Source organism: Harpegnathos saltator, unplaced genomic scaffold, assembly GCF_003227715.2.
Source record: "Harpegnathos saltator strain DR-91 unplaced genomic scaffold, Hsal_v8.6 scaffold58, whole genome shotgun sequence".
Taxonomy (NCBI): Eukaryota; Metazoa; Arthropoda; class Insecta; order Hymenoptera; family Formicidae; genus Harpegnathos; species Harpegnathos saltator.
The window spans coordinates 2,990,681-3,016,154 of NW_020230404.1; the positions used below are offsets into that span (position 1 = coordinate 2,990,681).

General features: G+C 42.4%; 4 protein-coding genes across 8 annotated transcripts; 3 read left to right on the top strand and 1 right to left on the bottom strand.

The window, feature by feature from the left end:
• The first annotated feature begins 123 nt into the window (after nt 1–123).
• Nucleotides 124–3,603, top strand: LOC105187848 (cleft lip and palate transmembrane protein 1-like protein). Its single transcript, XM_011148933.3, has 8 exons — nt 124–797; nt 1,140–1,254; nt 1,371–1,585; nt 1,709–1,994; nt 2,116–2,304; nt 2,657–2,865; nt 2,978–3,229; nt 3,346–3,603. Exons 1-8 carry the CDS (start codon nt 550–552, stop codon nt 3,455–3,457), a joined length of 1,626 nt encoding a protein of 541 aa, XP_011147235.1. The 5' UTR covers nt 124–549; the 3' UTR covers nt 3,458–3,603.
• LOC105187849 (putative phosphoenolpyruvate synthase) lies at nt 3,597–11,384 on the top strand. The gene is made up of 20 exons (XM_011148934.1): nt 3,597–3,940; nt 4,225–4,360; nt 4,787–4,941; nt 5,038–5,176; nt 5,337–5,517; nt 5,605–5,712; nt 5,852–6,076; nt 6,295–6,422; nt 6,534–6,662; nt 6,884–7,098; nt 7,199–7,356; nt 7,452–7,736; nt 7,844–7,994; nt 8,255–8,794; nt 8,910–9,212; nt 9,562–9,951; nt 10,122–10,450; nt 10,560–10,644; nt 10,738–11,038; nt 11,231–11,384. The coding sequence occupies exons 2-20, from the start codon at nt 4,246–4,248 to the stop codon at nt 11,296–11,298; spliced, it is 4,005 nt and encodes a 1,334-aa protein (XP_011147236.1). The 5' UTR covers nt 3,597–3,940; nt 4,225–4,245; the 3' UTR covers nt 11,299–11,384.
• A 199-nt stretch (nt 11,385–11,583) lies between these two features.
• Nucleotides 11,584–15,792, bottom strand: Sec5 (exocyst complex component secretory 5). 2 transcript variants are annotated; one of them, XM_011148931.3, is made up of 11 exons: nt 15,542–15,791; nt 14,963–15,263; nt 14,688–14,883; nt 14,099–14,600; nt 13,729–14,015; nt 13,426–13,610; nt 13,217–13,331; nt 12,853–13,131; nt 12,331–12,657; nt 12,008–12,192; nt 11,584–11,931 (listed from the first exon to the last, which is right to left on the bottom strand). In XM_011148931.3, exons 1-11 carry the CDS (start codon nt 15,648–15,650, stop codon nt 11,745–11,747), a joined length of 2,673 nt encoding a protein of 890 aa, XP_011147233.1. In that variant the 5' UTR covers nt 15,651–15,791; the 3' UTR covers nt 11,584–11,744. The 2 variants fall into 2 exon arrangements, with proteins under 2 accessions (XP_011147233.1, XP_011147234.1); XM_011148932.3 differs by lacking the exon at nt 12,331–12,657 and having other exon boundaries at nt 15,542–15,792.
• Nucleotides 15,793–16,067: 275 nt separating this feature from the next.
• On the top strand, nt 16,068–25,244 carry Pex23 (tectonin beta-propeller repeat-containing peroxin 23). Of its 4 annotated transcripts, none has more exons than XM_011148919.3 (26): nt 16,068–16,154; nt 16,332–16,471; nt 16,554–16,808; nt 16,925–17,107; nt 17,637–17,789; nt 17,869–17,961; nt 18,071–18,251; nt 18,334–18,557; nt 18,888–19,091; nt 19,191–19,369; nt 19,522–19,657; nt 19,749–19,975; nt 20,126–20,260; nt 20,405–20,561; nt 20,672–20,834; nt 20,971–21,074; nt 21,173–21,315; nt 21,446–21,794; nt 21,924–22,074; nt 22,266–22,465; nt 22,613–22,822; nt 23,083–23,184; nt 23,358–23,493; nt 23,588–23,779; nt 23,893–24,050; nt 24,258–25,244. In XM_011148919.3, the coding sequence occupies exons 3-26, from the start codon at nt 16,584–16,586 to the stop codon at nt 24,306–24,308; spliced, it is 4,056 nt and encodes a 1,351-aa protein (XP_011147221.1). In that variant the 5' UTR covers nt 16,068–16,154; nt 16,332–16,471; nt 16,554–16,583; the 3' UTR covers nt 24,309–25,244. The 4 variants fall into 4 exon arrangements, with proteins under 4 accessions (XP_011147221.1, XP_011147220.1, XP_011147218.1 ...); XM_011148918.3 differs by having other exon boundaries at nt 16,072–16,181; XM_011148916.3 differs by having other exon boundaries at nt 16,075–16,471.
• The last annotated feature ends 230 nt before the right edge of the window (nt 25,245–25,474 follow it).

A 25,474-nucleotide genomic window follows, 5' to 3' on the forward strand; every position in this document is an offset into this window, starting at 1 on the left:
ATAATTTACACGCCGATTTCATACAAGTGGTGTCCTCGTGCGGTAATCGAACGAATTCCTTTATCGACACGCGACGTGTCGGTAGAGTCAATCATGTTACAAAACGGATAATCAGAGATGAGAAGGCGAGCAGTTTCGCGTGTTGTCCGTCTGCATTAATCCGATCGATTAATCAGCTGTGTGTGGTTCAATCAAATACAGTTTGTAAAATACTCATAGTGACGTTGAGGGGATGCACGCAGGCAAATATTGCTTAGATAAGTGACACGTAAGGTGACACGCGAGCCAATGAACTGTCATTGGCAGACACCACGCGAGTCGTGCGATGCATATGAGAGTGGAGGAATACCGTAATCGTAATCGACGTAACACATTCAATCGAGCGTAAACATTCGCACGCACGCACGCACGCACGCCGCCGCCGCCGCCGCCGCCGCCGCCGATTCATCGCTATCGGCCGTCCGGTAAGCTGCAGCGCGAGGATAATGCCGTTTGTATATTTATTGTTGTGACACATACAACGTACAAGGCTAAAGGATTACCTGAAAAATGCAGTGGTTCTCGTTCAGTGTTATACTTTCCGGGATATTTCTAGCATATATCATTTATTCGATTTACTCGTTGTCGTTGCTGTTTATATCGCCGGTTTGCGAGGATGGCAAGCCGTGTCTCAAGTCCTATTTGAGCGAGCGACCACAGTTGGATCTTTACATCTATAGCTCCGTCTACAAGAAGTCCAGAGATGTCGATCTTGCGTACACGGCGCATAATTTCGATTACACTCGAGCGCAAACCATGTAAGCACCGTTCTTGTATTCGTTTGTAATCCTCAGCCAATTCTCTTTAAACCTTTAAACCTTTATTATTCATCTTTATTGGCATCTTCTTAGAGAGATCTTTCAGTTTCTTCCCCCCTTTTCCATATGGTTGTTAAAGTTTATTTTTAATAATTTTTCCCATTTTTTGTTTGAGGATATAATTGAAACAAGAATCAATTAAACTAGAAACGAGTCTAATATACTTATTGAAATAGCTCCAGAGAGAGTTCTGTGTGTGTGTGTGTGTGTGTGTGTGTGTGTGTGTGTGCGCGCGCGCGCACACACACATAAATTTAACCAATATATTTTCTTTCCTTCCAGTCCAACAACATTGAATATTCCACGCAAAACACAGGACAATGGAACACTGTTTTTGCATATACTATTGACACCAACGTTCGTAGATCAGAGTAGATCGTTTGTTGATTTGAAAAAGGTGAGATGATATACAATATTATTCAATAGATTATTTAGCTTCTGTGAATAACTAATTATTGATCCTTATATTTAATCTTTAATTTATCTCTAATCACTGCACTGTGTGTTGCGCAGGATATATATACATCATATACCACTATTAAAATGACACAGTATACAGTACCTGAAGCTGAAGTATTCAAGTTACTAGGAGAAAAAAATCCTGGTACAAAGGATACTTTTGTGCGTCCAGTCTCGCACATTAAGAGTCGCGTAACATTCACAATAATGACGGATGATGTTACGCTTCCTTTGTACAGCATGCCTATCGAACTTGTGGATCACATAAAGTATTACACAAATTAATAAATTTCTCTCTATTAGATAGATACTAGATACTCTATCGTACATGTTATACATGTCACAAGCTGATGTGAATGGATTATCATTTTTGTTCGTTCGTTTGTTTATAGGATAGTTGGTAAAATGACATTTCTGCCAGTTGTTAACTGTGACTTCCTGCAAACCCGGCAACGAGATCTTGAGCGGATTATGCCTCAGAACAACGCGATGAATGTCACGGTGGAGTATTCGCCTGTGTCTCTAGGAAAGTTAAGATTGGTGTTACACGTGCAGACAGCCATAGCAAACCTGAGGAATATTGGCATCTCTGACAAGGATGTGGACGAAGTGAAGGGTATCTTTGCGGATACCAATATCTATCTATTAGGCGGTACCGTCTTCATCGCTGGTGTGCATGTAAGTAGCAGATGCTACAATTCACGGCCGTTAGAAGCGCGCCCATAGCAAAAAGGATATTTACCTATATTGTAGAATTGAAAAGAAAAGGAGAAAAAGAGACATGTATCGTTCGTTACAGTTGTTATTTGACTTTCTCGCCATAAAAAATGACGTTAGCTTTTGGCGGAAGAAGAGCAATCTGATAGGTCTTAGCAAGTGGACTGTGATGTGGCGCGCATTCAGTCAGACCATAATTTTCCTTTACTTATGCGACGAGGAATCTTCCTTGCTTGTTCTCATCCCAACTGGTATCAGCACTGTTATCGAGGTACGTGTTGTAGGCAATGTTATGCATTAATTTAACATGTGCCGATTAATGTGAGATACAATATTAATTATATATAATGTCATATTAACACACACACACACACACACACACACACACACACACACACACACACACACACATACAAATGCATACAAAATTATTGAGAAAAAAAAGAGGAATTATATCGACGATATAATTAATTCTTTTTTCGTCGTGTACTGTGTCCTGCGTGTAAAATCGATAGAAGAGCGCTCAACGACTGGTGACATTACATGATGATACAATGTTAATGTTAAATTTGTTTAACATGTGTGCGCATGCGCGCGTGTGCGCATCGTTGTCTTTGTTACAGTTGTGGAAATTGAAAAAGATATCGAGAGTGGAACTGATTACGTGTCAGGGCATTTTGCCAAAGATACAATTCAAAAGTGATAGTATTAACGCGGCGGAAATGAAAACCAGAGAGTTCGATGCCGAGAGCATGCGCTATCTGAGTTATCTATTGTATCCGATAGTAATTAGCGGTGCAGTCTACTCTCTTCTTTATCAGCCGCATAAGAGGTAATAAACGATGACACTTATCAACTCGACACTACACACATGCACATATATGCACGCATGATAATAAGATTTTACGTGAGATTGGTAACAAGTGAACCACTCTGGATTATAGCTGGTACTCTTGGACCATAAATTCCTTGGTGAACGGTGTTTACGCCTTCGGATTCCTCTTTATGCTGCCGCAGTTGTTCGTTAATTATAAATTAAAGTCCGTGGCGCACCTACCGTGGCGGGCGTTCATGTACAAAGCGTTCAACACGTTCATCGACGACGTGTTCGCTTTTATTATAACAATGCCGACTGCGCACAGAATAGCTTGCTTCAGGGACGACGCAGTCTTTTTGATTTATCTGTACCAAAGATGGTAAGTCACTCACTTTGATGCAACTCGATAACGTATGCCATACCTCGGATACCTCGATGTAGAAACAATGTGTGTTTCGAAACACGAGAATAAGAATTCATTAATGTTACCCACAGGTTATATCCGGTAGATAAGTCACGCGTGGATACCGATACGGTAACAGAGGAGACCGTTGACTTTGGTGACGCCAGTAAGAAAACAATAATACACAAGCGCAACGGTCAATAGAATATTCGTACAGTTATTTGTTGTCATCGTCCTTCCTCACGGCCTAAGACTTTACGCGACTAGCTCATTAACGTGTCTACAATGTGCCGGGAAATTGTATTTATATTACATTATTGTGGAAGTTTATAATTAATATACAGTTATTCTAAAAAACATATATTTTATAGATCTTTCTCCCCTTTTTTTTTTCTTACCTGTAGCGTGTCGTTAGCGCTAGTGCGTTCCCGACTTTTCCAATCGAATATCTTATATCTTATAGTTAATTCCTTATCGACGAGTCGTAGTCGGTGCAACAGTGTTATCAGCATTAGTGCAACTTGTTCAACGTTCAACACGATAAAGAAACAGTTAGAGGAAGATTATGCAACAGTTAATATTGGATATTGGTAGGAAAAAACTGTGTTAGATAACGGTTCCATCGTTCATATATTCGTGCGAGAGGCTCTTTTGACGGCAGTCGCCGCGTCATCTTGCTATCTGGAGGTATGTGATTATTATACTTTAAATGAGCGTTATTGGCGCGTCCTAAGTGCCAGTAAACCATAATGCCATAAAATCTGCATAACTAAGTGTGATTTGGCTCGCTTTTGACACGCGATAAGAGATAGAGGGAGGGATCTTTCTGTACGAAAAACAATAGCAGTGCTATGCCGGGGTTTTGCGATGACACGGCAGATAGCCTGAGAGATATTCCCGTGGCGATGGCGGTGACATTCGCATCGTAATATTCGATCGTGATAGCGTAATCAGATATACTCATATTGCAGACGTGGGTCACCTGAGACACGATGGAGCATATCATATGTTACATACAAATCATAATACTGACTATCCTCCCTATTTGGATATATCTCTGGTTCGACAAACGCAAAATACATCAGCTCTCGCTCTATCTAGGTCTAGGTAAGTCACATTCAGATGATGTGTTATGTAACAGATATCTCTTTCAAACAGAATCACGAGATGACGGTAAAATCTTTGTTTACTCAACTCACATTGATTATAATATAACTGATCGAATGTATTTATCGAATAACGACCGATAATTTTGAACGTGTATTTTAGCAGTAAAGTACATTAGCAGTGAACTAGTGCACGCGTGCGCGCGCGCTAGTATGTGTGTCATGTTCACACTCACACACAGTATATATATCATTTAATCACTAGATATTCGTGATAAATTTCACGCGAGAACAACGCGCGCGCGCGCACACGCACGCATACGCGCACACACACACACAAACGCGCTTGCGGGTAATAATAGTCTGTTTAACTGATAAAACATGCGTTTACATCATAAAGTTGATGTGTTTACGGATCTTATCTTAGATATACAGTTTTCTCTGAAACTATGGTGGGCACTCTGGTGCATTTCTAAAGAGAAAAAGACCAAAAGTAAATTTACCGATGGCGAGATAACATCCAATTTGAAGGAGATATTTAAGCCATGCCCGGATAATCCGCGAATTATCATGGACGAGAATGTGAGTAGGCGTGTTTCCGAATGCATCGGAATTACATGCAAAACAAATATACTCGGTATAGCCTCAGTACATTTTTGTATGTGGTGTGGTGTTTAGAGTTGCGACAGTGTACTTTTCTACGGCGCGGATCAGCAAGGTAATTCGTTATTTGTCAAAATGAATCATAGAGGATATCGCATAACGGAGTCAGCCTTGCAAGTGACCTTGTCGGATGGCCGAGTCTACGTGTTACCCGGTGAGCCTTGCTTCCTCTAACAAGAACTTTCCCAACAAGAATCTTTTTCTTTTGCCGAACAAAGCCGCGTAGTAACGCGGCGGTGTAGAACTAGAGTAGAACTAGAGTCGATCGAAAAAGAAAAAGAAAATTTTTTAAACACATTTTGGACGCACCGCAGATTATCCCCATACAGTTGTGATGGACGGTACTGGCCAGAAATGGTCGGCGTCGGGTCTAAAAATTGAGTTATTGGAACCACGAAGACGTTGGAGAATTACTTACAACGGTCTCCTCCGTAATCAATGTTTCGACGATGCGCTTAGCGACGACAACGTGGAACACATTCGTTTAAATTTCATGTGAGCAAAGACACGCGAAGAAATGACAAGAAAGGGAAGGGAGACCCAGATCCAACTAATCTACAGCAATCCGCAATTATTTTCTAGATTTATCGGAAATTCTTCGTTCGAATGGCCGGGCGACTGGAGTACTCGTTTGCACGCGGCCGCTTTAGCGCACGAGCCGTGGAAAGGCCCCGATTGGATGCACAAAATGTAACATTCCATCACAATTAGATTAGCCAATTAACTTCATCGAAAGCTGTCTTGTTAACTCTCAGCTCGTCTTTCTCGAGCGTAGCGCGTATTTTTCGAGCGCGTATTCAAGCATTCATTTGTCCTCTTATTGCTGCAGCAAACTACTAGACTACACGGGTTTCGATCAATGGGGCTCTGCTATCGGACAAGTCACGTTCAAAGACTCCACAGCGAGTGCATTGTATTTACGTGGGTTTTGTCAACGACGTTGGGGCAAACACGAATTTGATCAATTCCATCGAACCGTCACGTTTCTCGGTGTAGCGGCATCAGGAGCGATGTACTGCCTTGGTGTGAGCAGAAGCAAAAATAGTTTTTCACAGTAAGATGACAGATACACGCAGTAAAGTAAAATAGCGTCGTTGGCATTTTTATGGGGGGGATCTCTGGGTATACGCCGAAGGGCGTTCCCGATTTTCCCGACTTTTCTTCAGATGACTCGATCGATTTGCAATGACGAGGACGATATTTTTATTGCCGATTAAAATGTCACAAAAATTTTATCGGTGACACGTACTAATGCAAGAAAACCGGTTGTAGCATGAGGTTCGGTCATGTGAACAATACCAACGAGACGCAGTCTAAAGTCGATTGGACGGATCTGACAATGGAGGACTTTGAGAAGCAAGGAGACTACGTTCCCGCAAACTACAGGATTAAATTTCGAGGTTTGATTTTCGAGGCAGTCAATTTCGTCTCGTTGCAGTAGAGATTCTGTTTACATTGTAGCGCGTCATAAGGGGCGACGTTGACACGTGTGTGTACGTTGTTTTTCTTAGCGAATGCTGTCGAGTACGATGCCGTTATCAATCACACGGGGAGCGAGGCGATCAATTATTACAACGGGCAACCGTGGCGTTGGGCAGTCTCAATTCGTAATTTACATATAAAACTGAACGGCAGCAAAGGTACACATGCCAAGTTGCAAAATATTACAGAAATAGCGCCCTAAATTCTTGTCCATATTCATCAGTAGACTGATGTAAAAAAATCGTGTTTGATGTTTCTTGTTAAATAAGCTTTGTTAAGCACAATTCCCTCCCTTGTGTGCTTTCTGACCCCCCTTGTGTGTTCGTTGTTCGTGCAGAAATCAGAGAAAAGTACTTCATTCAACTGTACAAATATACAGGTGCCGGGCTGATGATCGTGTGTTATCCGCACCGAACCGGACCGAACGAAATGAAAGTACCGACCGCGAGAATTCAGCACTTGAAACGACCAGAGACGTTGATGCACAGGGACAATTTCGTTCTACACTTTGCTGATAAGCAATGTCAGAATGAGAGCGTCGTCGGAGGAAAGGGATGTTCACTTGCAATTTTAACGTCCATCAAAACCGATGATGTATGTATCCGGTTGTTGTATGTGTTGTTGCAATCGAATCCGAAAAATTCGTCACGCTACTACGAGACACTATTAATTTTTCGCCCTCTGTCTCGTTCAGTTCGTGATACCCCGAGGCTTTTGCGTAACGAACTTTGCTCTGGAACGGCAACTGGAGCATGACAAACAGTTGCGGGACATGATCACCGATATAGTAGACGTCGGTTGCACAATCGGTCGCAACAAGAAGGAGGAGGATCTCAAGAATTGTTGCGAGAAGTGAGAGGGAGAAAGGGGAAAGGAGGAACGAATCGTAATTTCGTTCGATATTGCATATCTGCTGCTTCTCTATGAGAGCCATTTTTGCTTTTTAGAACCGTCTCCGTCGTGCAAAACACTCCCGTGGAAGAGCACGTGAAGCAAGCCATACTGGACGCTTTGAAGAAGTTGGAGTCGTATGACGAGATGAATGGGGGTGAAACAAACACGGCAAACAATCGATACGCCGTGAGGTCCAGCGCTATCGGGGAAGACAGCGAGGAAACCTCAGCCGCTGGTCAGAATTCGACGTATCTGGGCGTACATACCGCCGACGGCGTTATTGAGAGTGTCGCCAAATGTTGGGCCAGTCTATATTCGTATCAGAGCGTCGAGTATAGGTAAGTTCACAGTTCACACTCACTCTGCTTCACCCACCTTGCTTAGTGAGTGAGCGCTTAACTCGTTCGTATTCATTATTATATTATATTATCCCGCCATATTGCAGACGGCAAAATGGACTGCCGTTGAAAGCGTGTATGGGCGTTTGCGTTCAGAAGATGGTCAACGCGGAAGCGGCCGGTGTTATGTTCACCAGACATCCCACGACGGGAGATCCGTCCAGCATTATTATTACAGCCAACTACGGTCTGGGAGAGGTACGATATTGATGAGCGCCGTGATAAATTGAATCGAAACGATCACAACATACAGTTCGCGAGAAGGTGTTTGAACGGCGTGCGTGCGTGCGTGCGTGCGTATGTATGTATGTGTGTCTGAATCTGAATCATGAAGAAACATCGCGTTCGGATACATTTCAATGGGCCATTCCAATTAAGCTTAAAATTTGCCGCAGACGGTGATGCGCGAGCTTGTCGCCTGAAAATATTGTCCTGTAATATGATATTTTATCTCGTAGACAGTGGTATCAGGGACAGTCGAGCCCGACACCTTGACGATTCGCAGAAAGTGGGACAACACTCTGGCTGTAAGCGCCACGGTGCTAGGTAGTAAAGAGCACAAGATATCATTAAGCGACGATGGCGTGATGATGAATAATCTCAGTGAAGGGGAAACTCGGAAAATTTCAATATCCGACGCAATCGCTCTGCGTGTCGCTGAGATAGGTTTGCATCTAGAATCTTTCTTTGGATCCGCTCGAGATGTGGAATGGGCGGTTGTCGATGAGCAGATTTATCTGCTACAAGCGCGACCCATCACCACCATCAACGCTTGGACAGATTTTGAGCTCACGCATGAACTAGATTCGGGTGTGCCTGCTGACGTCGACCTCATGACTTTCGCCAACGTTGGCGAAGTATTGCCGCGTCCTGTCTGCCCCTTGTCAATTACTACCATTTTAAGAGTTTTGAATATGTCGGTTGGCTTGAAGAGTTTTGGTTACAACTGCAATTACCTCCATATGGTCGGTATGAGATGCGCCATGAATTACTGCATCGTGAGTACCGCAATCTCCTGCATTTTCTCATCATGTCTTGCATCGGATTAACAACGGATTGAAAGAATCGACACTTGCTTCTTATTTTATTTTCTGTTTTCTCTTATTATATCAGACGTCTCTGCGGAATATTGGTAAGAAGATTACGAAGTTAAATAAAATGGCAGACATAGCCGTTTGCGGACAGGTAGTAACAACTCCTGAAGTACACATGACTGCTGTGAGGAAACTCGGCGTCGCGGGTATAAAGCAGGTGGTGCACGAAATTATCAACATGTTCAAATGGGCATGGATAAACGAGCGGATTGTGAAAGAAGCTACCAAAGTATATCACAAATACGAATTGAATGCAAATGAATTTCAGACAGCTCACGAGTTATACAATGTTATTAACAAAAAATACGCAGAGATTTTTTTGGTAAGTTGACGGAGCGAACTGGTCCAACTGATCGATTAAGAATTCGTCTTTCAATAACATATAATTGTAACTTTATGTGTATGGTCTTTTCCTCTCTCCCTCCAATCTTTCTCCCACTTCATCTCTCTCTCTCTCTCTCTCTCCCCCTCTCTCTCTCTCCCCCTCTCTCTCTCTCTCCCCCTCTCTCTCTCTCTCTCTCTCTCTCTCTCTCTCTCTCTCTCTCTCTCTCTCTCTCTCTCTCTCTCTCTCTCTCTCTCTCTCTCTCTCTCTCTCTCTCTCTGCCTGCTTGTGCAGAAATATAATAATTTCATTGTCTTCATTATAATATGAACATATAATTTTGCTTTAGCTAGGAATGTATCATACCCACACGTCGAGAGTAAGCGTCTGCTATCAGATGTTGGCAATGTCGCTTCTGACAGCAAAGAGCAACGACATCACGCCTGAACACATCGCGGATATTGCTGTTCTTCTCAGTTCCTGCACCAACGTTATCGGTACCGAAGTGCCGATAGCTCTCAGTAAAATAGCAGTATGCATCCGGAGATGCGGCAAGGCGAAGGACTTTGTCAAAGTCGAACCAGCGAATGCTACAGACTGGTTAAAGTCTAATTGTCCTGCAGCAGCGGAAGAGCTGCTAGCCTTTTACGATATGCACGGCCATAGATGTGTTCAAGAAATGGACTTTATCTCAGAACCATGGATACTTGAGCCTGATACCATCATCAGCACGATACAAGTATGATATATAACTTTCAACATTTTCACATTCCTTTCTGAGATGAGTTCGTGCGCGCATGTGTGTGTGTGTGTGTGTGTGTGTGTGTGTGTGTGTGTGTGTCTACACACATACATACATATATACAAATTTCAGTATATACATATTTCATATTTTCATATTGTTTTCAGTCACTGGTGACGTCCATCGAAGAGAATTATGTATGCAAAACGCTCAGCGTTCAAGAAACCATAGCGTCTTTGAAAACACCCATGCCATCGGTCACCAAGTGGTTTTTACAAAAGGTGATACCTCTTTCGCGTAAAGCAGTTACCCGCAGAGAAATGACGAAGAACTTTGCGGTGTTCGCCATACATAAAATGAGAATGGCTTATAGACGACTCGGTATTCTGATGGTGAAGGAAAATTACATACCCGATGAAAATCTCATATTTTTCCTGACAAATTATGAGATTGCGCGACTCTTGAATAGCCATCATAATCCGTTAATCGTACGAAAGTGAGTCCTCTCTCTCTCTTGTCACTGATCTTACATCTGACGTATCGTATCGTATTGCATTACATGTAACATTTTCTCTTTCTCTATCGTACAATTTTCCTCGTCGTAGGGCATTACGTAGGAGGAAAATTTATCACCAAGCATCGAAGGTGGAATATCCTGAATTTTGCACCGGTATGCCCATGCCGATACAGGTTTGTTATTGGAAATTTGTCATTATCAAATTATCGTTTCTTTCTTTTCTTTTCATCCTCCCGAGAGTTTACGTGTAAAATTTCTCACAATAGCAGACATTTGACATCGCATTGTACAAAAATAGCACTAAAGTCGAAGGTACTGCTGTTTGCGGCGGTTCTATAATGGCCAGAGCGTGTGTAATAACGGATCTATCCGAGGCGAAAAGTATACAGCACGGGGACATTCTCATCACACACTGCACTGACATCGGCTGGAGCCCATACTTTCCGCTATTAGGCGGTATCGTAACGGAATTGGGCGGTCTTATAAGTCACGGTGCTGTTGTGGCGCGAGAATACGGTCTTCCTTGCATCGTTGGAGCCAAACACGCGACGCAAGTTTTTCAAACGGGTAACTAAATTCAAACGGTAGACAATGGCACAGTTTGTATCACGTTAGATGAATGAAATTCATTTATACATGAAATTATACACTTTGTGAATTGTCTGCATTAATATTTCCGTCAGAGAGAATATTGTATCGTATATTGCATGCGAATCGATCGATTTTGCATCAACGCAACGTTCGTTCCTCTGTTTCTAGGTGACACTGTCTTGTTAGCTGCAGACGTTGGTACGTTGCAATTGATCGAGAAGACTCAACATGCGTAATGTCCGCTCCTCTTTTTCTCGCCTAACTCCGCGCCCCCCTTCCCCCCTCCAACAACTGTTACTATATATTACGGTCGTATATATATCTATATATATATATATATATTTTTTTTTTTTTAATTATTCAAAGTTTCCTATATATGAATTTTACTTGTGCTTTTACTTTACTCGTGTATTCTTTTTTATCATTTTTATCATGTGCTGTATAAGAGACAGAGAACAAATGAGATGAATAATGAAGAAACCTATCCTACAACGGACGCTGAACGTAAGTCACGGCAGGGATAGATATAGAGGTTTAAGTTTTTATGTTCCGCGTCCGTTCTGTTCCGCGTACACACGATATATCTAGCGCGTACACAATTCATACAACATACAACCGATAAAAAGTTGGAATAAATTACAACACATACCCGCTGTCGTTAAGATACTTTGGTCACTGTAAATTACACGGTGGTAACGCGTTCGGGGTCTGCCGTTAGGTAACGAATATTTTCCGTTCCGTCGCGGACGAGACACAACAGTTGCAGTCGCATGCACGTAGTGATCTTCGACAGAAGGGCGTCTATTCGCGTGCGATCTTCTCTGCTCACTGGCTGCGGTATCGCGTCTAGAGCTTCCTCGAAGAAACTTCTGTCGCGTATTGGGATGAACATTACGATCGATAGCCGATTCCAATTCGATAAACATTTTGAGAGACAGTTCTTACCTCGCTCTGCTTGTACTGTAGGCTTGCAGGGCGTTTCTCAAAAGTATTATATCCGTTCGAGCTTGAATAATTCCGGCTGGACGAAACTGCGTGACGCACGACATGAGCCGCGCAAGTTCCTCCGCTATAGTCTCCACTATGTGAGTCAGAATCCGTCCCAACAGGGCCGGCGCGACTCGGCGTACCTTGAGAAAGAAAGAAAGAAAGAAAGAAAGAAAGAAAGAAAGAAAGAAAGAAAGAAAGAAAGAGATATGTCACAGAGTCTCGTGTCAACGATGCGTAATAACATATGTCAAATTTTATGTCGCGACGAGTCGCGATACCTCCGCGTGGACCGCAATCAGGTTTGCCAGTATCTCTTGAGCGTACGGCTTCAGATGCGTCGGCTCGGTGTCGAAATCCCATTCCAAACCGCCCAAGTACATGCTAGGTTCGATCGTACCGACTAGCGGATCGCAACGCCGTTCTAGATATGCGTCTAGAACGGCGCTATCTAACGTCTTCAATTGCGTCCAGTCAGAATTCCATCCGACTGCGGTGGATAATTCCGGGTAACCTTGGGCTTTCAGAGACTCCTCGATTCTTGGTAAAACGATATTTAGCGTGTATCGTATATTGCTCAGCGAGATTAAGAGACACTGCTCCCATGTCTGATGATGAAAGATTCACTGGGATCGTATATACAGTGCATGAAGAGTGAGAGAGTGAGAGAGAGAGAGAGAGAGAGAGAGAGAGAGAGAGAGAGAGAGAGAGAGAGAGAGAGAGAGAGAGAGAGAGAGAGAGAGAGAGAGAGAGAGAGAGAGAGAGAGGGGGGAGATAGACAAAAATGTATACGCGCGACTCACCGGTCCTTGCTGTTTGTTGGTTTTACTCTTGAATCCGGATGGCGAACCGATCAATTGTGAGACTGATGTTTCATCATTGTCCATAGCTTCCTCACAGCCGCTAAACGCCAATTGTTGCAGACATCGTGCAAATGATGTAAATAACGTTTTAATGGTATTGTGATAGAACATTTGGTGGGCCGTGTTATTAAACAATGGACCTTCTCTTGGACCGCAAGCGACTATCGTTTCACGCGCGTGCTTCGATATTTTCAAAACTATCTCTTCGAACAGATATGGCTGTTTGGCACAAGACAATGTATACGTTATTACGATAACAAGAAGTAAAAATAGAATATGTTCAAGTTGCAACGTTACCATGTACCAATTTTGTAACACTACAATCTTCGTTTAGATATTCTATTTGCCACATTTCCTTTCGGCTCAGAGCCGTTATATCATCCGCTCCTTGTTTAAAGAGAGCAACCAGACATTGTATCCTACGTTAGACGTAGAGGAAAAAGAAAGCCGGTTGTATAAAAGAGCACTACTTGTGAGAATATGAATGGTATTTCGTATAAGTAGCTTGAATACCTTAAATCAAGTATAAACGATCCGAAGATATCGAGAGCGTCGCTAGGCAGATCCAGATGTATCAGAGACGCGTACATTTGCCTGACGCAACGCAAAATGTGTAGGAGCCACGGTGCTTCCACGTCGTGACTACATGTATTTTTCATGGCCTCCATGGCGTGTTGCATACTCGATAGAACTAAACTCTGTGTTGCGAACACAATTGTGTTTATTTCGGAATAAAGCGATATTCAAAGCGCAAAGTACCAAGTCGAGTATCCTTTTTTTCTTTGGCGTAAAAGGATTCGAGTGTAATGTTTATACCTTAAAGTGACTCTGTTTCTCTACGTCTACCGCTACATGCAGCTGTCCCGTAAAGTAACTCTGTCCCAGTCTCCACAGATCCGGCAATTGTTCCACCACGATATCGCAAATCGCTTCGATACACGAGATTTGCGGCGGTGAATTATTAGCGTTATTCTTCTGCGTGCGCAATTGTTTAATATTTATTGGCGTAGACTTGTACGTGTCGTCGCTATTGATCCTGGCTGAGTCTAGATGCTCGTGCACAGCACCGGCGACACTTTTCTCCAGATAATTTGCGTGCGAAACTATAAGGCGCAAAATATACAAGACGTGAAGAGAATTTTCACGTAAAATATCAATGCACTTTGTATCGCGTTTTCTTACGTACCTATCGCATCCCAAGCTGGATCGCCTTCGATGTCGAGATTGACAAGGTTTCTGATGATCTTCTTACGTTCCTCTAAGCTGAACGGCATCTCTTCCAACTTGTTTCGTAATAGTACTTTAAAGTTACCGATTCTATCGTCAATTTCCTCCAATACCTTCCTAAAGACCTCCACTTCGGTATTCTTAAAGAGATTTTTCACTCTAGCGTAGTCGTTAATCACCAGATCGTAATTGCCGCGTTTGATGTTTCTCTCGATGTTTATCGGCATGCAAAACAGAAATTTGTAACGTTGCATCACAGCCAGCGCGTTACGCGTGGCATCCGCCCTGTCCCTTCTTGCCAAAACATCGTCGAATAACTTGTTGGCTTCCGACATGGACTGTTTAATGGCCTTCTCCAGTTTCTCGGTAGGATCGCTACCGTAGCTCTTCATATCTATCTCAAACTGGTCCTTCAGCGACATTATTGTATCAAGTTGCTCCATCACTGCTCCTACATTAGCCTATTTCACACGCGATCTTGATCGTGTATAATTCTCGAGTATAATTACACGGGTATAATTAGGAGATAACACTGTGTTTGTACTCACTTTGAGAAACGACAGTTGTCCCTCTTTTTGAGAATTTACTTTTCTCCTGAGATAAGCTAGGCCAGCTTTCAAGTCCTCCAAAGTGGTGGCGTGATGATGTTGCAATAAAAACCATCCAGGATGAAACTTTTCACTCGTCAGATCTCCACTGCCATCTCCAAACAGTTCGATCAACTCATCCTCGGGAAACTTTTTGCTTTAGGACAAAATATTGACTATATCGCGACACAATTCACAACTTATGTCGCAGACTTATATCTCAGACATGGATTTACTCGTTTCCTTCTACGCTGAGACCCAAAGGATCTTCCTGCTGATAATTTGTAGGTGACAACGTTCTTCTGCCCCAGACAATACTCTGCATAGGAGCTTCCTCCACCCATACCGCCGATTCCTTCATAGGACCTATAGTTTCATGATAGCCACGAAACTGCACAGTTGAAGTCCCTTGTCCTCCACTCCGAGTGGTCACTATTATGTCGCCGCGGCCCTTGCAAGGGCCTGATCTCGCTATAATTTTGTTCGACGACTTCCACTCGGCCGAAAGCAAGCAGTCGCATCCACATATTGTCAACCCTGCACAGGAAACAATGCAAGATATTTAAATTATTCATATATCATGTCACCGCTAGATGCGGCTAGCGACAACTATATCAGACAACTAAACGTTGATACTAACTGAAATGTAATATGTTACAGATGACAACGGTATTTTGTTATTCTCTTACGCTGCACATAACAGTGACATAATGGCGAAGTTATTTTTTTTTTTTTACACATGTTCAACAATTCATGCGAGACATACGTTTCTGGCGAATTAAAAGAAATCTGTACTTGCGATAAATTGCACTAACCTAAAAGATCTTGGGCTTTATTTCCTAAAAACTCGCCGCGGACTATCACTCGAGTGCCAGGCGGACCTTCTTTAGGTGATATCCCGGTGACTACGGGTGGAGGTCCCATTGCATCCGCATCAACAATACCGTCCCAAGTTACTGAAACATCATTCGACCACTGTCAAGCCGAAATATACGCACGTACGTGTATACATGTCACTGCTTGTCTTCTTCCTTTTCTTTCTCTCTTTCTTTTTTCAATGGCTGCGTTCAGAAAACACAACGGTTGAGTAAAGCCAGCGGCACACGATGCTTGTTTTCGTGCTGGATTGCTTGCTGTATGAAAATACTGCGTTCTGATTGGTGCATTTTCATCCATCTTCGAAAATATACCAATCACAACGCAGTATTTTAATCCAGCAAGCGATCCAGCACGAAAACAAGCACCGTGTGCCGCTGGTTTTAGATGTCCGTGTATGCGGTAGAACCAGGTAGAACTCCGGCAAATGCTGCGGTGACCAGTCAGGAGACAGCTGGCGCAGCTCCGGCCGGTTGCGGCAAGCTTTAGCTTAACTTATCGCACCAGTTCAGCAGTGTTGCAACTAAAAGGAACAGACTAGTAGTCCTCTCGGTAACAAGATACATGTCAATTTGAGCGGTATAAAAAATTGTCTCTAGTATCACCGACTGATATTATTGTATTTATAATCGGTTTGCCGAATGTTTCCCAATCGGCGATACCTCTTTCTTCTCGCGTTATATGCAGTCGTATATTTGCGTGTAAAGCAACGAATATAATTTATTTTAGCGTAATATGTCGGAGCATGTGATATGTACAATCAACATGAGGGAAGGTGTTACGATGTAAGAGGGAATGATAATCGTCTCTAGGAAATGACTAATGTCTTGTTCAATGCATCATATACAGCGGTGTTTGTCGAGAAATCGGTACGTGTCTTTTCCGCTGCTGCTTAAAATTACGCATAAAAATGCATTAAAAGTGCAGTTGCGATAGTGTATTTGGTTACAGATGAATTTATAATATTGTATCGCGTTAAAAATGCCAAGTTCGCATCTATATGCTATTAACAATGAAGGACGTGTGTTTGGACTGTCGACGTCTGGAAATATGTGGCGTGAATTCATGTATTTAGGCCTCGAATTTAAACAGTTATCCGCTGTGCCTCATTTTATGTGGGCCATTGGTGGAGATCGTCAAGTTTACGTTCATGTTCATGGTTTAGACATACCAATAAGGATAAAAGAGGAAACTTATGAAAATGAGGTACATATTTGTAAGATGTATCATCATCTATAAATTTTTAGAAGGATAAAGGTCAACCGCTTCAAATAAATGCATTTATAAACAAGTAACACATAATTAAATGATATAAATTCCAGCGCTGGCTGCCTTTAGAAGGTTTTAGCGGGAGATTACTTCCAACCGACAGATATAATTTTTCAAATCAAGATGGTACAGTCGATCGCAGCAGGGACAAGGTAAAATTGCCATCAATGGCATGGCAATGGGAAGGTGACTGGCAAATAGAGACTACATTAGATGGCCAACCATTGGATCATGATGTAAATATATTTTCCTCTTTATCGGTCTGTTTGCACATGTTGAAGTTGAAAGTAGTAAAGTTTCTTCCTTATTCTATGAAAAAGGATCTAGCTCTTATTTTACTTTGCATAAATAAACTTATACGCATATTGAGATAAGATCCTTATAATTAACAAGCTTGAGTATTTCTTTGAAGAACATGTTTTCCTCTGTAATATATTTACACACGCACACACACATACACACACACACACACACACACACACATACGCGCACACACACACACACACTCATATCTTTGCACAATACTTGTATATTTCACTAAAACACAAGTCTGTACAATCACTAATTTAGGATTGCATGCATATCAAGAACACACAGGGGTTTCAGATTATTTATATGAAACTGTTTAATTATTTATATATCTTTTGTGTTTTTTACAAGTATAATATGTTCTTCATATGATTTTGTTTATGTATAGATTTGTTATCAGTTGTCCCCACAACCAAAGAGAATCTTATGATCACAGAGAATCTGATATTTTGATAGGGATGGACATACGCAATTGATTTTCCAGCAACGTACACTACAAAAAAGCAGTGGAAATCTTGCGTAAGGAGACGCAAATGGGTTCGTTATCGGAGATATAGCGCTATGAATTCATGGTGCGCTATTGCCCCTCTTCACAAAGACCCAACCAAGGTAACGAAAAGCTTCGTACAACGAAACTTTCCATGCGCGCGTACAGAAAGCCAATAAAGAAAATGTTACACACTTTCAGGAACCTTTTATCGATGTAGCTGTAGGTGGTAATCAAATGCCTGGAGCTAGTCCTGGAAGCTTGGTAGTTTGGGCTGTAACTGCTCACGGACGGGTATAACTTTTAACATAACTTTCTCTCATCAAAGTTCTCTCATCGGCAATGCAATTTTGATCAGTTTTAATACTCTAGAGACGGTGTGTCGTTTTTCGTAATTGCTTAGGTAATGTTCCGCGTTGGAACAAGTACAACCTGTCCCGAAGGACAAAGATGGAGTTCCATCAAATTGGCAAATGGCTATGAAGTGTGTCAAATTAGCGTTGGAATAACTGGTCTTGTCTGGGCTGTGGTTATGACTGGGAAAGCATTGGTCCGTACGGGTGTAACGAGAGACAACCCAATGGGTAAATATAAATATAATTATGAGACGTATCATAATATACTGTCGTTGACGGTACGCTGATGTGACAACATCAACGAATGTAGGCGAAGATTGGTCGGAAGTGGAACCACCGCAAAAAGATTTGAGATTGGTACAAGTTAGCGTAGGTACTGACGCTGTATGGGCTGTAACACACGATGGTGGGATATGGTTCCGAAAAGGTATCAAAGGCGAAATGAGCGGTGTCTGTGAACAGTTGGCTACTGGAACCGGTTGGGTCGAAATGTTAAGCAAAATGGCCCTAGTATCCGTTGCTCCAAACGATCAGGTAATAGCGACGACGAGTCTTAACTCACACGATCAAGAGCATATGCGTATCGTTGTGTGTATCCGATATAGCGATGCCCGTCTTAAATTTAGCGAGATAAAATACAAAGATAACGAGTCAATGGGTCAACCATAATCGATAAGATTAAAACTTGTTAACAAACGTAAGAGACGAAAAAAAAAAAAAAAAAAGGAAAGGAAAGAAAGGAAAGACGCACTTTATCACATTTAATGTCTATATAAAAGTCAAGGAGTCACCTAGGATATCATTGATCATATATGATTTTTGGATGTTCTTGTGTTATCTCATATTTATCATGTTCGAAAAAAGGTTTGGGCTATCGGTCATGACGATCGATGTTTGTATTACCGTACTGGCATCACACGCTCGGAATTAACGGGAAAAAAGTGGAGATTGATAAACGCGCCGCTTCAACTCAGTAGAGCAAGCAGCAACGCCAGTTTGTCGTCCAGTAATAGACACAGTACGTGTGGCACACCGCAGCAGCAACGTCATCAGAGCTGGAGTTCTTTGGTAGTGTCTTTCATATGCCGGCCATATACGACACGTATGACAAATGCGCGACTCGACATGCTTCTGATCGAATCCTATTCCCCTTTTCTCTTTATATAGAATCGCCCTCACAGTACCAGCGAAGGTACAACGTTGGTCAGAGAATGGGAGGAGCAATCGCGTTCAGCGCCAACACCCACATCCTTAAAATTGTGGCAACGTACCGGCGATGGTACATCCGCAAAGAATATTCAACAAACATCTTTTCAAGATATATATTTAAACGAAGAGAGAAAGAGGTGATGGAATGTATAACCCGCATGATTTTTATGATTATAGAAATGATTATAACGTACCATACCATACACGATACAGCAACATGATATAACAGAACCGACGTTTCGACAGTGAGATTAACGTAACCTTTTTACGCTGTGTGTGACTGCTATAGGTCTGCAAATTCCGTAGACGCAGCGAGTGATCTAAACGAAGCGAGTGTCGCTAGTATAACTATATCTAACGAATCTTTAGCGAAAAGTGGGGAGTCCATAGTCGTTTCGGGAAAAGGAATGAGTAGTACCGTCAAGGTTCAAGTGCTTTTGCTATCGGTCGAAATATCGATTACCATATTGGGCATATGGGAAAGGGAATTGTAATAAATTATTTATCGCAATGTAGATAAACCCTGCCGCTTGGAGTCCCGTTCATTCTGTCGGTTCTATGGTTGGGGTTGAAGCGCATCCAGAAACCGATGGGAGCGTGTTCGATCCGGATTTAACTGGAGATTCTGGGGTATACGGCGAAGATGAGAGCGCAGGAATAATATATTGGGCCGAGTGTGACGTATTGTGGTACAAAGTGGAAGCTGGAGCATGCTTCGTCGATCCGATAAATCCACCGAAATGGTTAGTATGTCGGTTTTACATCGTACCATGGATGATATATCGGGATATACAGGGGGCTGTATGATATCACAAGTCGGGGGGGGGGGAGAGGGGGAGTCGCGACGAGAAACTGTAACAACATTTTCTGTAAATCTGATATTTATCGAACAGGATCGCAGACGGCAGTGGTACGATACAAGGGGAAACTGGAGAGTCTTGGAGAATATACATCTTGGATGAATTAAAGTCGAGATTGAAGAGAGTATCGCTCGACTCCTCGGTAGTGTATGAAAGAGCTGTTGAAAAGTAAGCAGAAAATTATACTTGTATCGATAGTGCATTGAGGCGCTCGCTCTTGGAAAGTGTATTTTGTTCTCGTAAAATAAATTTTATTTATTTATTTTTTTCTTTTCTTTTCTTTTCTTTTCTTTTTTCTTTTTTCCGACGCAGATCATCTTGGGTTAAGACAGGCGATGCCAAGTGCAAAATTAAAGGCGGCACGTTGTACGAAGATTGCAAAATCGAATTGGAATGGATAAGCAGTGATACTGGGTCCTTAGATTCCGGCACTTTGATCATTTTAAATTCAGACGGCGTAACAAGTGTGGTGTGTTTATCAAAGTCAAGATTTTCATCGATAAGATCGTTTGTTTGAAATTTATTACGTGTGACGTGTAGCAGCTCGCGCAATGCGACTCTTTCGTACTTGTATTGCAGATACAATTTCCCGTGTCGGAAATTACATGCGTTGTCTGCTGCAGCGAGCCAGGTAATCCGAGAATAGCGGTTCATACTCCCAAATTGACTCGTTCAAAAGTAATCAGGCTACAGTTTGCTAGCGATACAGAGATGGAAGACTGGTTGGCGCATTTGACGTCAGGTAAGGACACGCAACTTTTAAGCCAGAATATATAGCTAACCAGGTGTGCAGAAGCGTGACGCGGCGTGACGCGTTCGATTCAATCAGAAGGGAGGCAACGTGAACACAGATTATACCTTCTTCCTCCCTTTTCTAGTATCTTGCCGGATGAACAGTGTGTACGGTACGCCTAGCCCAAATTCAATCTGGATCACGACCGCACTGGGCGACGTGTATGTATTCGATCCTGCAATCGCGGAGGTAAAACAAATACACCGACAAATATGCCGTTGCGTCATTTCGTCAAATCTCGCAAGATCATCCTTTCTTTGACCGTTTGAAACTTTACCACTGTACAGGAATATCAATTGTTCGAGAACGGATATGTACAAGAGATGGATGTTATCGGTAGAGATTTGCCATTCGAGAGCATATTACAGAATGGTTTTGGATACGGTAGCACTCTAAAAATTGCAGTATGCGTCCACGACGACGCCGACAGGTAAAAGCTGGATCGAAGATCCAACAGCTGTGCCATCTCTTCGAGAATTGTTCGCACCATTCTTGCTCGCACACAGTTTCGCGCAGATCTGGATCGCCCTCTGATCGATTAAGCCGCAACATTGTTTCAGGTTGTATTTCAATCTGGTTTGTTACACCACAACGTTTGTGAAGCAAAAAGCTGTGGCGGATAATCACGACATAGCTTTTCATTTCAACCCAAGACTCAAAGAGAATATTATCGTACGGAACACATATCAGAATGGACAGTGGGGAGATGAGGAGAGAAATGGAGGTAGTCCATTGAAGGCAGGCTGTGACTTCACGCTGTATATTATTTGCGAAGAACGCGGTTATAGAATTTTTATTAACGACAGCGAATATACCTTTTATAGCCACAGAATATATCCGCAAAACATCACGCATTTACGCATCAAGGGGCTGTTGACTTTATGCAATATCACGTACAAATCTACATCCGTAAGTGAAACTTTTCCTCGTGTTTCTATCTCGTGCGTGATTCTCCATCGACCGTCTCGTGAGACTCGTGAGATCGACAACTAATCGATGAAATATTTCTCTCGAAACTCTTTCGCACCTCCCGCGCAGGTGATCATCGAGCCAAGCACGATGTTTTGGAGGCAAATTGGCGGGCACTTGAAGAAGGTCGAAACATGTTCCGCGGGCGTTACTTGGGGCATCGGTTACGACAGTACCGCTTGGGTGTATACGGGTGGTTGGGGTGGCGCATTTCTCAAAGGTATTACCACTCGTTTTCACGGTAACTTATCGTTGTGTTGTGTTGCGCGAGGTTTAATCTATCTCACGCAACCACCGCGCAAAAACACTCCGAATTGGGAGTGTAACACGACACTTGGCTGCATTCGGAAGCAATATTCTCACTGATATGCGAATCGAAATAACGGAGGATACTCTGGCGTGCACATACAGGCTTGGCCACGAGTAACACCGGGATCAATACCATGGTGGATACCCATAATTATTACGTGTACGAAAATCAACGTTGGAATCCAGTGACTGGATATACCGCGCATGGACTTCCTACAGACCGTTACATGTGGAGCGACGCGACCGGCCGACACAAGTGCACGCGGGAACACACAAAGTTATTGTCGATGCACTGGCACTGGGTAAGAGCGCAAGCGACGAACTCGTTGACTCGTTGATCGTATCGATCTCTCTCGCCTCGAAGACGGAGCCTAGAAGAGCGATGACAAATGTTCTTTTCCTCCTGTACAGCTCAAATGCAAACACCGTACTGATGTGTATGTACACAGGTATCAGATTGGATCGTCGACTTTCACACACCCGGTGGTGTTGACAGAGACGGCTGGCAATACGCTACCGATTTCCCCTCGCAGTACCATGGAAAGAAGCAGTTCACCGATTACGTTCGACGAAGACGATGGTTCAGAAGATGTCAACTGACAACCAGCGGGCCCTGGCAAGAACTAGGAAACACCAAACTCATCGACGTTTCTTTATACGTACGTCCTTCACGACCTCATCTTTGATGAGGACATCCACGGGATGAGCATATGTGTGTGTGTGTGTGTATGCGTGTGTGTGTGCGTGCGTGCGTGCGTGCGTGCGTGCGTGCGTGCGTGCGTGCGTGCGTGCGTGCGTGCGTGCGTGCGTGCGTGCGTGCGTGCGTGCGTGCGTGCGTGCGTGCGTGCGTGCGTGCGTGCGTGCGTGCGTGCGTGCGTGCGTGCATATGTATTATTTACCATTTGGCACTCTCAATTAGGCGACTGGAAAACCTGGCACGGACGCTCCTATTCATGTATGGGCAGTTGCCGCGAACGGTGAGGCTTTATTCAGACGAGGCGTATCAGAATCATGTCCAATGGTATGAACATTCAAATAATTCTCCCTTCTTTTGCTCATGTGTAATAACACCGGGCATTTCAGTTCAGTAAAATATAAATTCTTCTGACCTACCGCAGAGGTGACGGTCTCGTAGAAACGTATGGCGATTGGTTTTGGGACAAAACGTGATTAATGTATTCTACCACTAAACAGGGAGTGTCATGGGAGCATATACCGAGTGATCAACCGTTAATTAGTATATCGTGTGGCCCATGTGGACAAGTTTGGGCCGTTGGGAAAAATGGCTCCTCTTATTGGAGATTAGGGATCAGCGCTGCGAAACCGACTGGTATAAAATTTACTAGGAGGAGATTGAGCTAGATGCACAACTTGCCGCACTCGATTGTAATTGAAGATAGTCGATGTTTTGTCCAACAATTTAGGTATACAATGGCAAAACGTCGAGCCACCCTCAGGGGCTCAGTTGAAGCAGATTTCGGTGGGATACGATGTTGCGTGGGCCTTGGACACAACGGGTAGATTGTCAGTGCGTCGGGACGTACAGTCGAATGTTTTTCCCGAGGGAACTCATTGGCAAACATTGCCGGCTATGCCAAATGATCCCATTCATATAGGTAGGTTCGTTTCCTCGATGAAAGTGCTCGTTGTTATATTATGCCGGTTATATTTATACATTTATTATCTCACAAGTCAAAATCCAAATAAATCAGACAATAAATTTGCCCAGATATGGCAGTGGTGAACGCTAAGCAAGGATTTCGACATGTATCCGTTTCGAGGGAACAGGGACAAGTTTGGGCAACTTCGGGAGCTGGCATTATCTGTCGAAGAATTGGTGTTACCGATGAAAATCCAGCTGGAACTGGATGGGTAACTGGTATAGGAGTAAGTAGAGAAAATTCAAGCACACAAGTTACTTTAGAGTTGATTTCAGGCGCATAGGGAGTGAGGGGGAGGAGAGATGCGCGTGTAAAATTATAACAGAGATTCGTATGAAACTAAACATCTTTTTAATAAATAATAATGACACACACGCACACATTTTTCATGTGACATTTTGTACAACTAAAATATTAATTTTATTCTCGACAGGCAAACTGGCAAAATATAAGTCTCGGAGGGCTTGTAAATAAGACAAAATGACTTATATAACTGCGATAAATTAAAATTCGGCTATGCTAGTATAAAATAATTAGCAATTCTGTGCGATTGCCTTGTAATGTATAATATTATGTGTGTACAAACGTGCGCGTATACAAACGCACGTCTATGCGGTCTATGCCAATCATATTGCTAATCTCTTTAATCATGAATTATATACGGCGAATTACTCAAGAATTAGAAACTAACGTTAACATTACCATATTAATTTATCTTTTTTTTTTGTTTTTTCCTCAAAATGTCTTCAAAATTGAGTATAACGGACACATTAACGGAAATTTTATTTATTAATAAAAATGGTAATGTGTTAAATATAGTATCACGCGCGTATATGTGTCACATATAATATATACGTATACATCGTTCCGAAATTGGAATATGATCATGTAAATTATTATTTTCGTCAGATTATTCTCGCAAGATAAGATAATAATTGTTATACCAGCACTTTGTTATTTTTCTAGTATCACCAGAACACATACGAAAGATACAACAGTCGGATATAAACAGTATCTATGACTTCGGCGCGTAATAGCACAAAATGCTCACACAAAAGTATAGCGAAACTAAAATTAATTGTTATTTTGTAATATCATACAAGACATTCCAACGACCACGAGAAATATGTATAACGTTCGTACATTCAAATCTTCATGTATTACATTCTTGTACCGCTATGTTCTTTTTTCTCAAGTGACTCAAGCGACAAATTGACAAATGTCGGTATAACTAATAAAATCCTTTTACGCCGCAGATTATCAGTTTTATTTTTTATTGTTTTTAGCTGAGACGTTTAGTACGCTATGCTATGCTATGACTATGATAACGATTGAGAACCAACACATCGGTGTAAAATAAGTGATCTATTTATGAGTGTTGTGAATTGCGTACATTGCCAATATATCGCAAATATCATTATTCTGTAGCAAAGTATCTCGTTTGTTGCCTCGCCAGTATAAAAAGAGAGCACACTGTTTCTATTTTATAAATAAATATCGTGTAATAAAGTACGTGTGTATGCGCGTGCTTTCGTGCGCATGTGCGTGCACGCTTTTGATACCTCTGCAAGCATTGCGAGCATTACAAAGATATATCAGAAGAACACGAACGAGGCGAAAAGATATATTGTGCGTAAGAAAAGAGTCGGT

Coding starts and splice junctions, on each gene's coding strand:
- LOC105187848 (XM_011148933.3), top strand. CDS start 550: ATGCAGTGGTTCTCGTTCAGTGTTATACTTTCCGGGATATTTCTAGCA. Junction 1,995..2,115: donor TCTTCATCGCTGGTGTGCAT/GTAAGTAGCAGA, acceptor CGTTCGTTACAG/TTGTTATTTGACTTTCTCGC. Junction 2,866..2,977: donor CTTTATCAGCCGCATAAGAG/GTAATAAACGAT, acceptor TCTGGATTATAG/CTGGTACTCTTGGACCATAA.
- LOC105187849 (XM_011148934.1), top strand. CDS start 4,246: ATGGAGCATATCATATGTTACATACAAATCATAATACTGACTATCCTC. Junction 6,663..6,883: donor AAAACTGAACGGCAGCAAAG/GTACACATGCCA, acceptor ACAAATATACAG/GTGCCGGGCTGATGATCGTG. Junction 7,357..7,451: donor CTCAAGAATTGTTGCGAGAA/GTGAGAGGGAGA, acceptor TTTGCTTTTTAG/AACCGTCTCCGTCGTGCAAA.
- Sec5 (XM_011148931.3), bottom strand. CDS start 15,650: ATGGGACCTCCACCCGTAGTCACCGGGATATCACCTAAAGAAGGTCCG. Junction 14,884..14,962: donor CTCAGCGTAGAAGGAAACGA/GTAAATCCATGT, acceptor TTTGTCCTAAAG/CAAAAAGTTTCCCGAGGATG. Junction 14,016..14,098: donor TCCAGCTTGGGATGCGATAG/GTACGTAAGAAA, acceptor TGCGCCTTATAG/TTTCGCACGCAAATTATCTG.
- Pex23 (XM_011148919.3), top strand. CDS start 16,584: ATGCCAAGTTCGCATCTATATGCTATTAACAATGAAGGACGTGTGTTT. Junction 19,370..19,521: donor TTAAACGAAGAGAGAAAGAG/GTGATGGAATGT, acceptor TGACTGCTATAG/GTCTGCAAATTCCGTAGACG. Junction 19,658..19,748: donor GAATGAGTAGTACCGTCAAG/GTTCAAGTGCTT, acceptor ATCGCAATGTAG/ATAAACCCTGCCGCTTGGAG.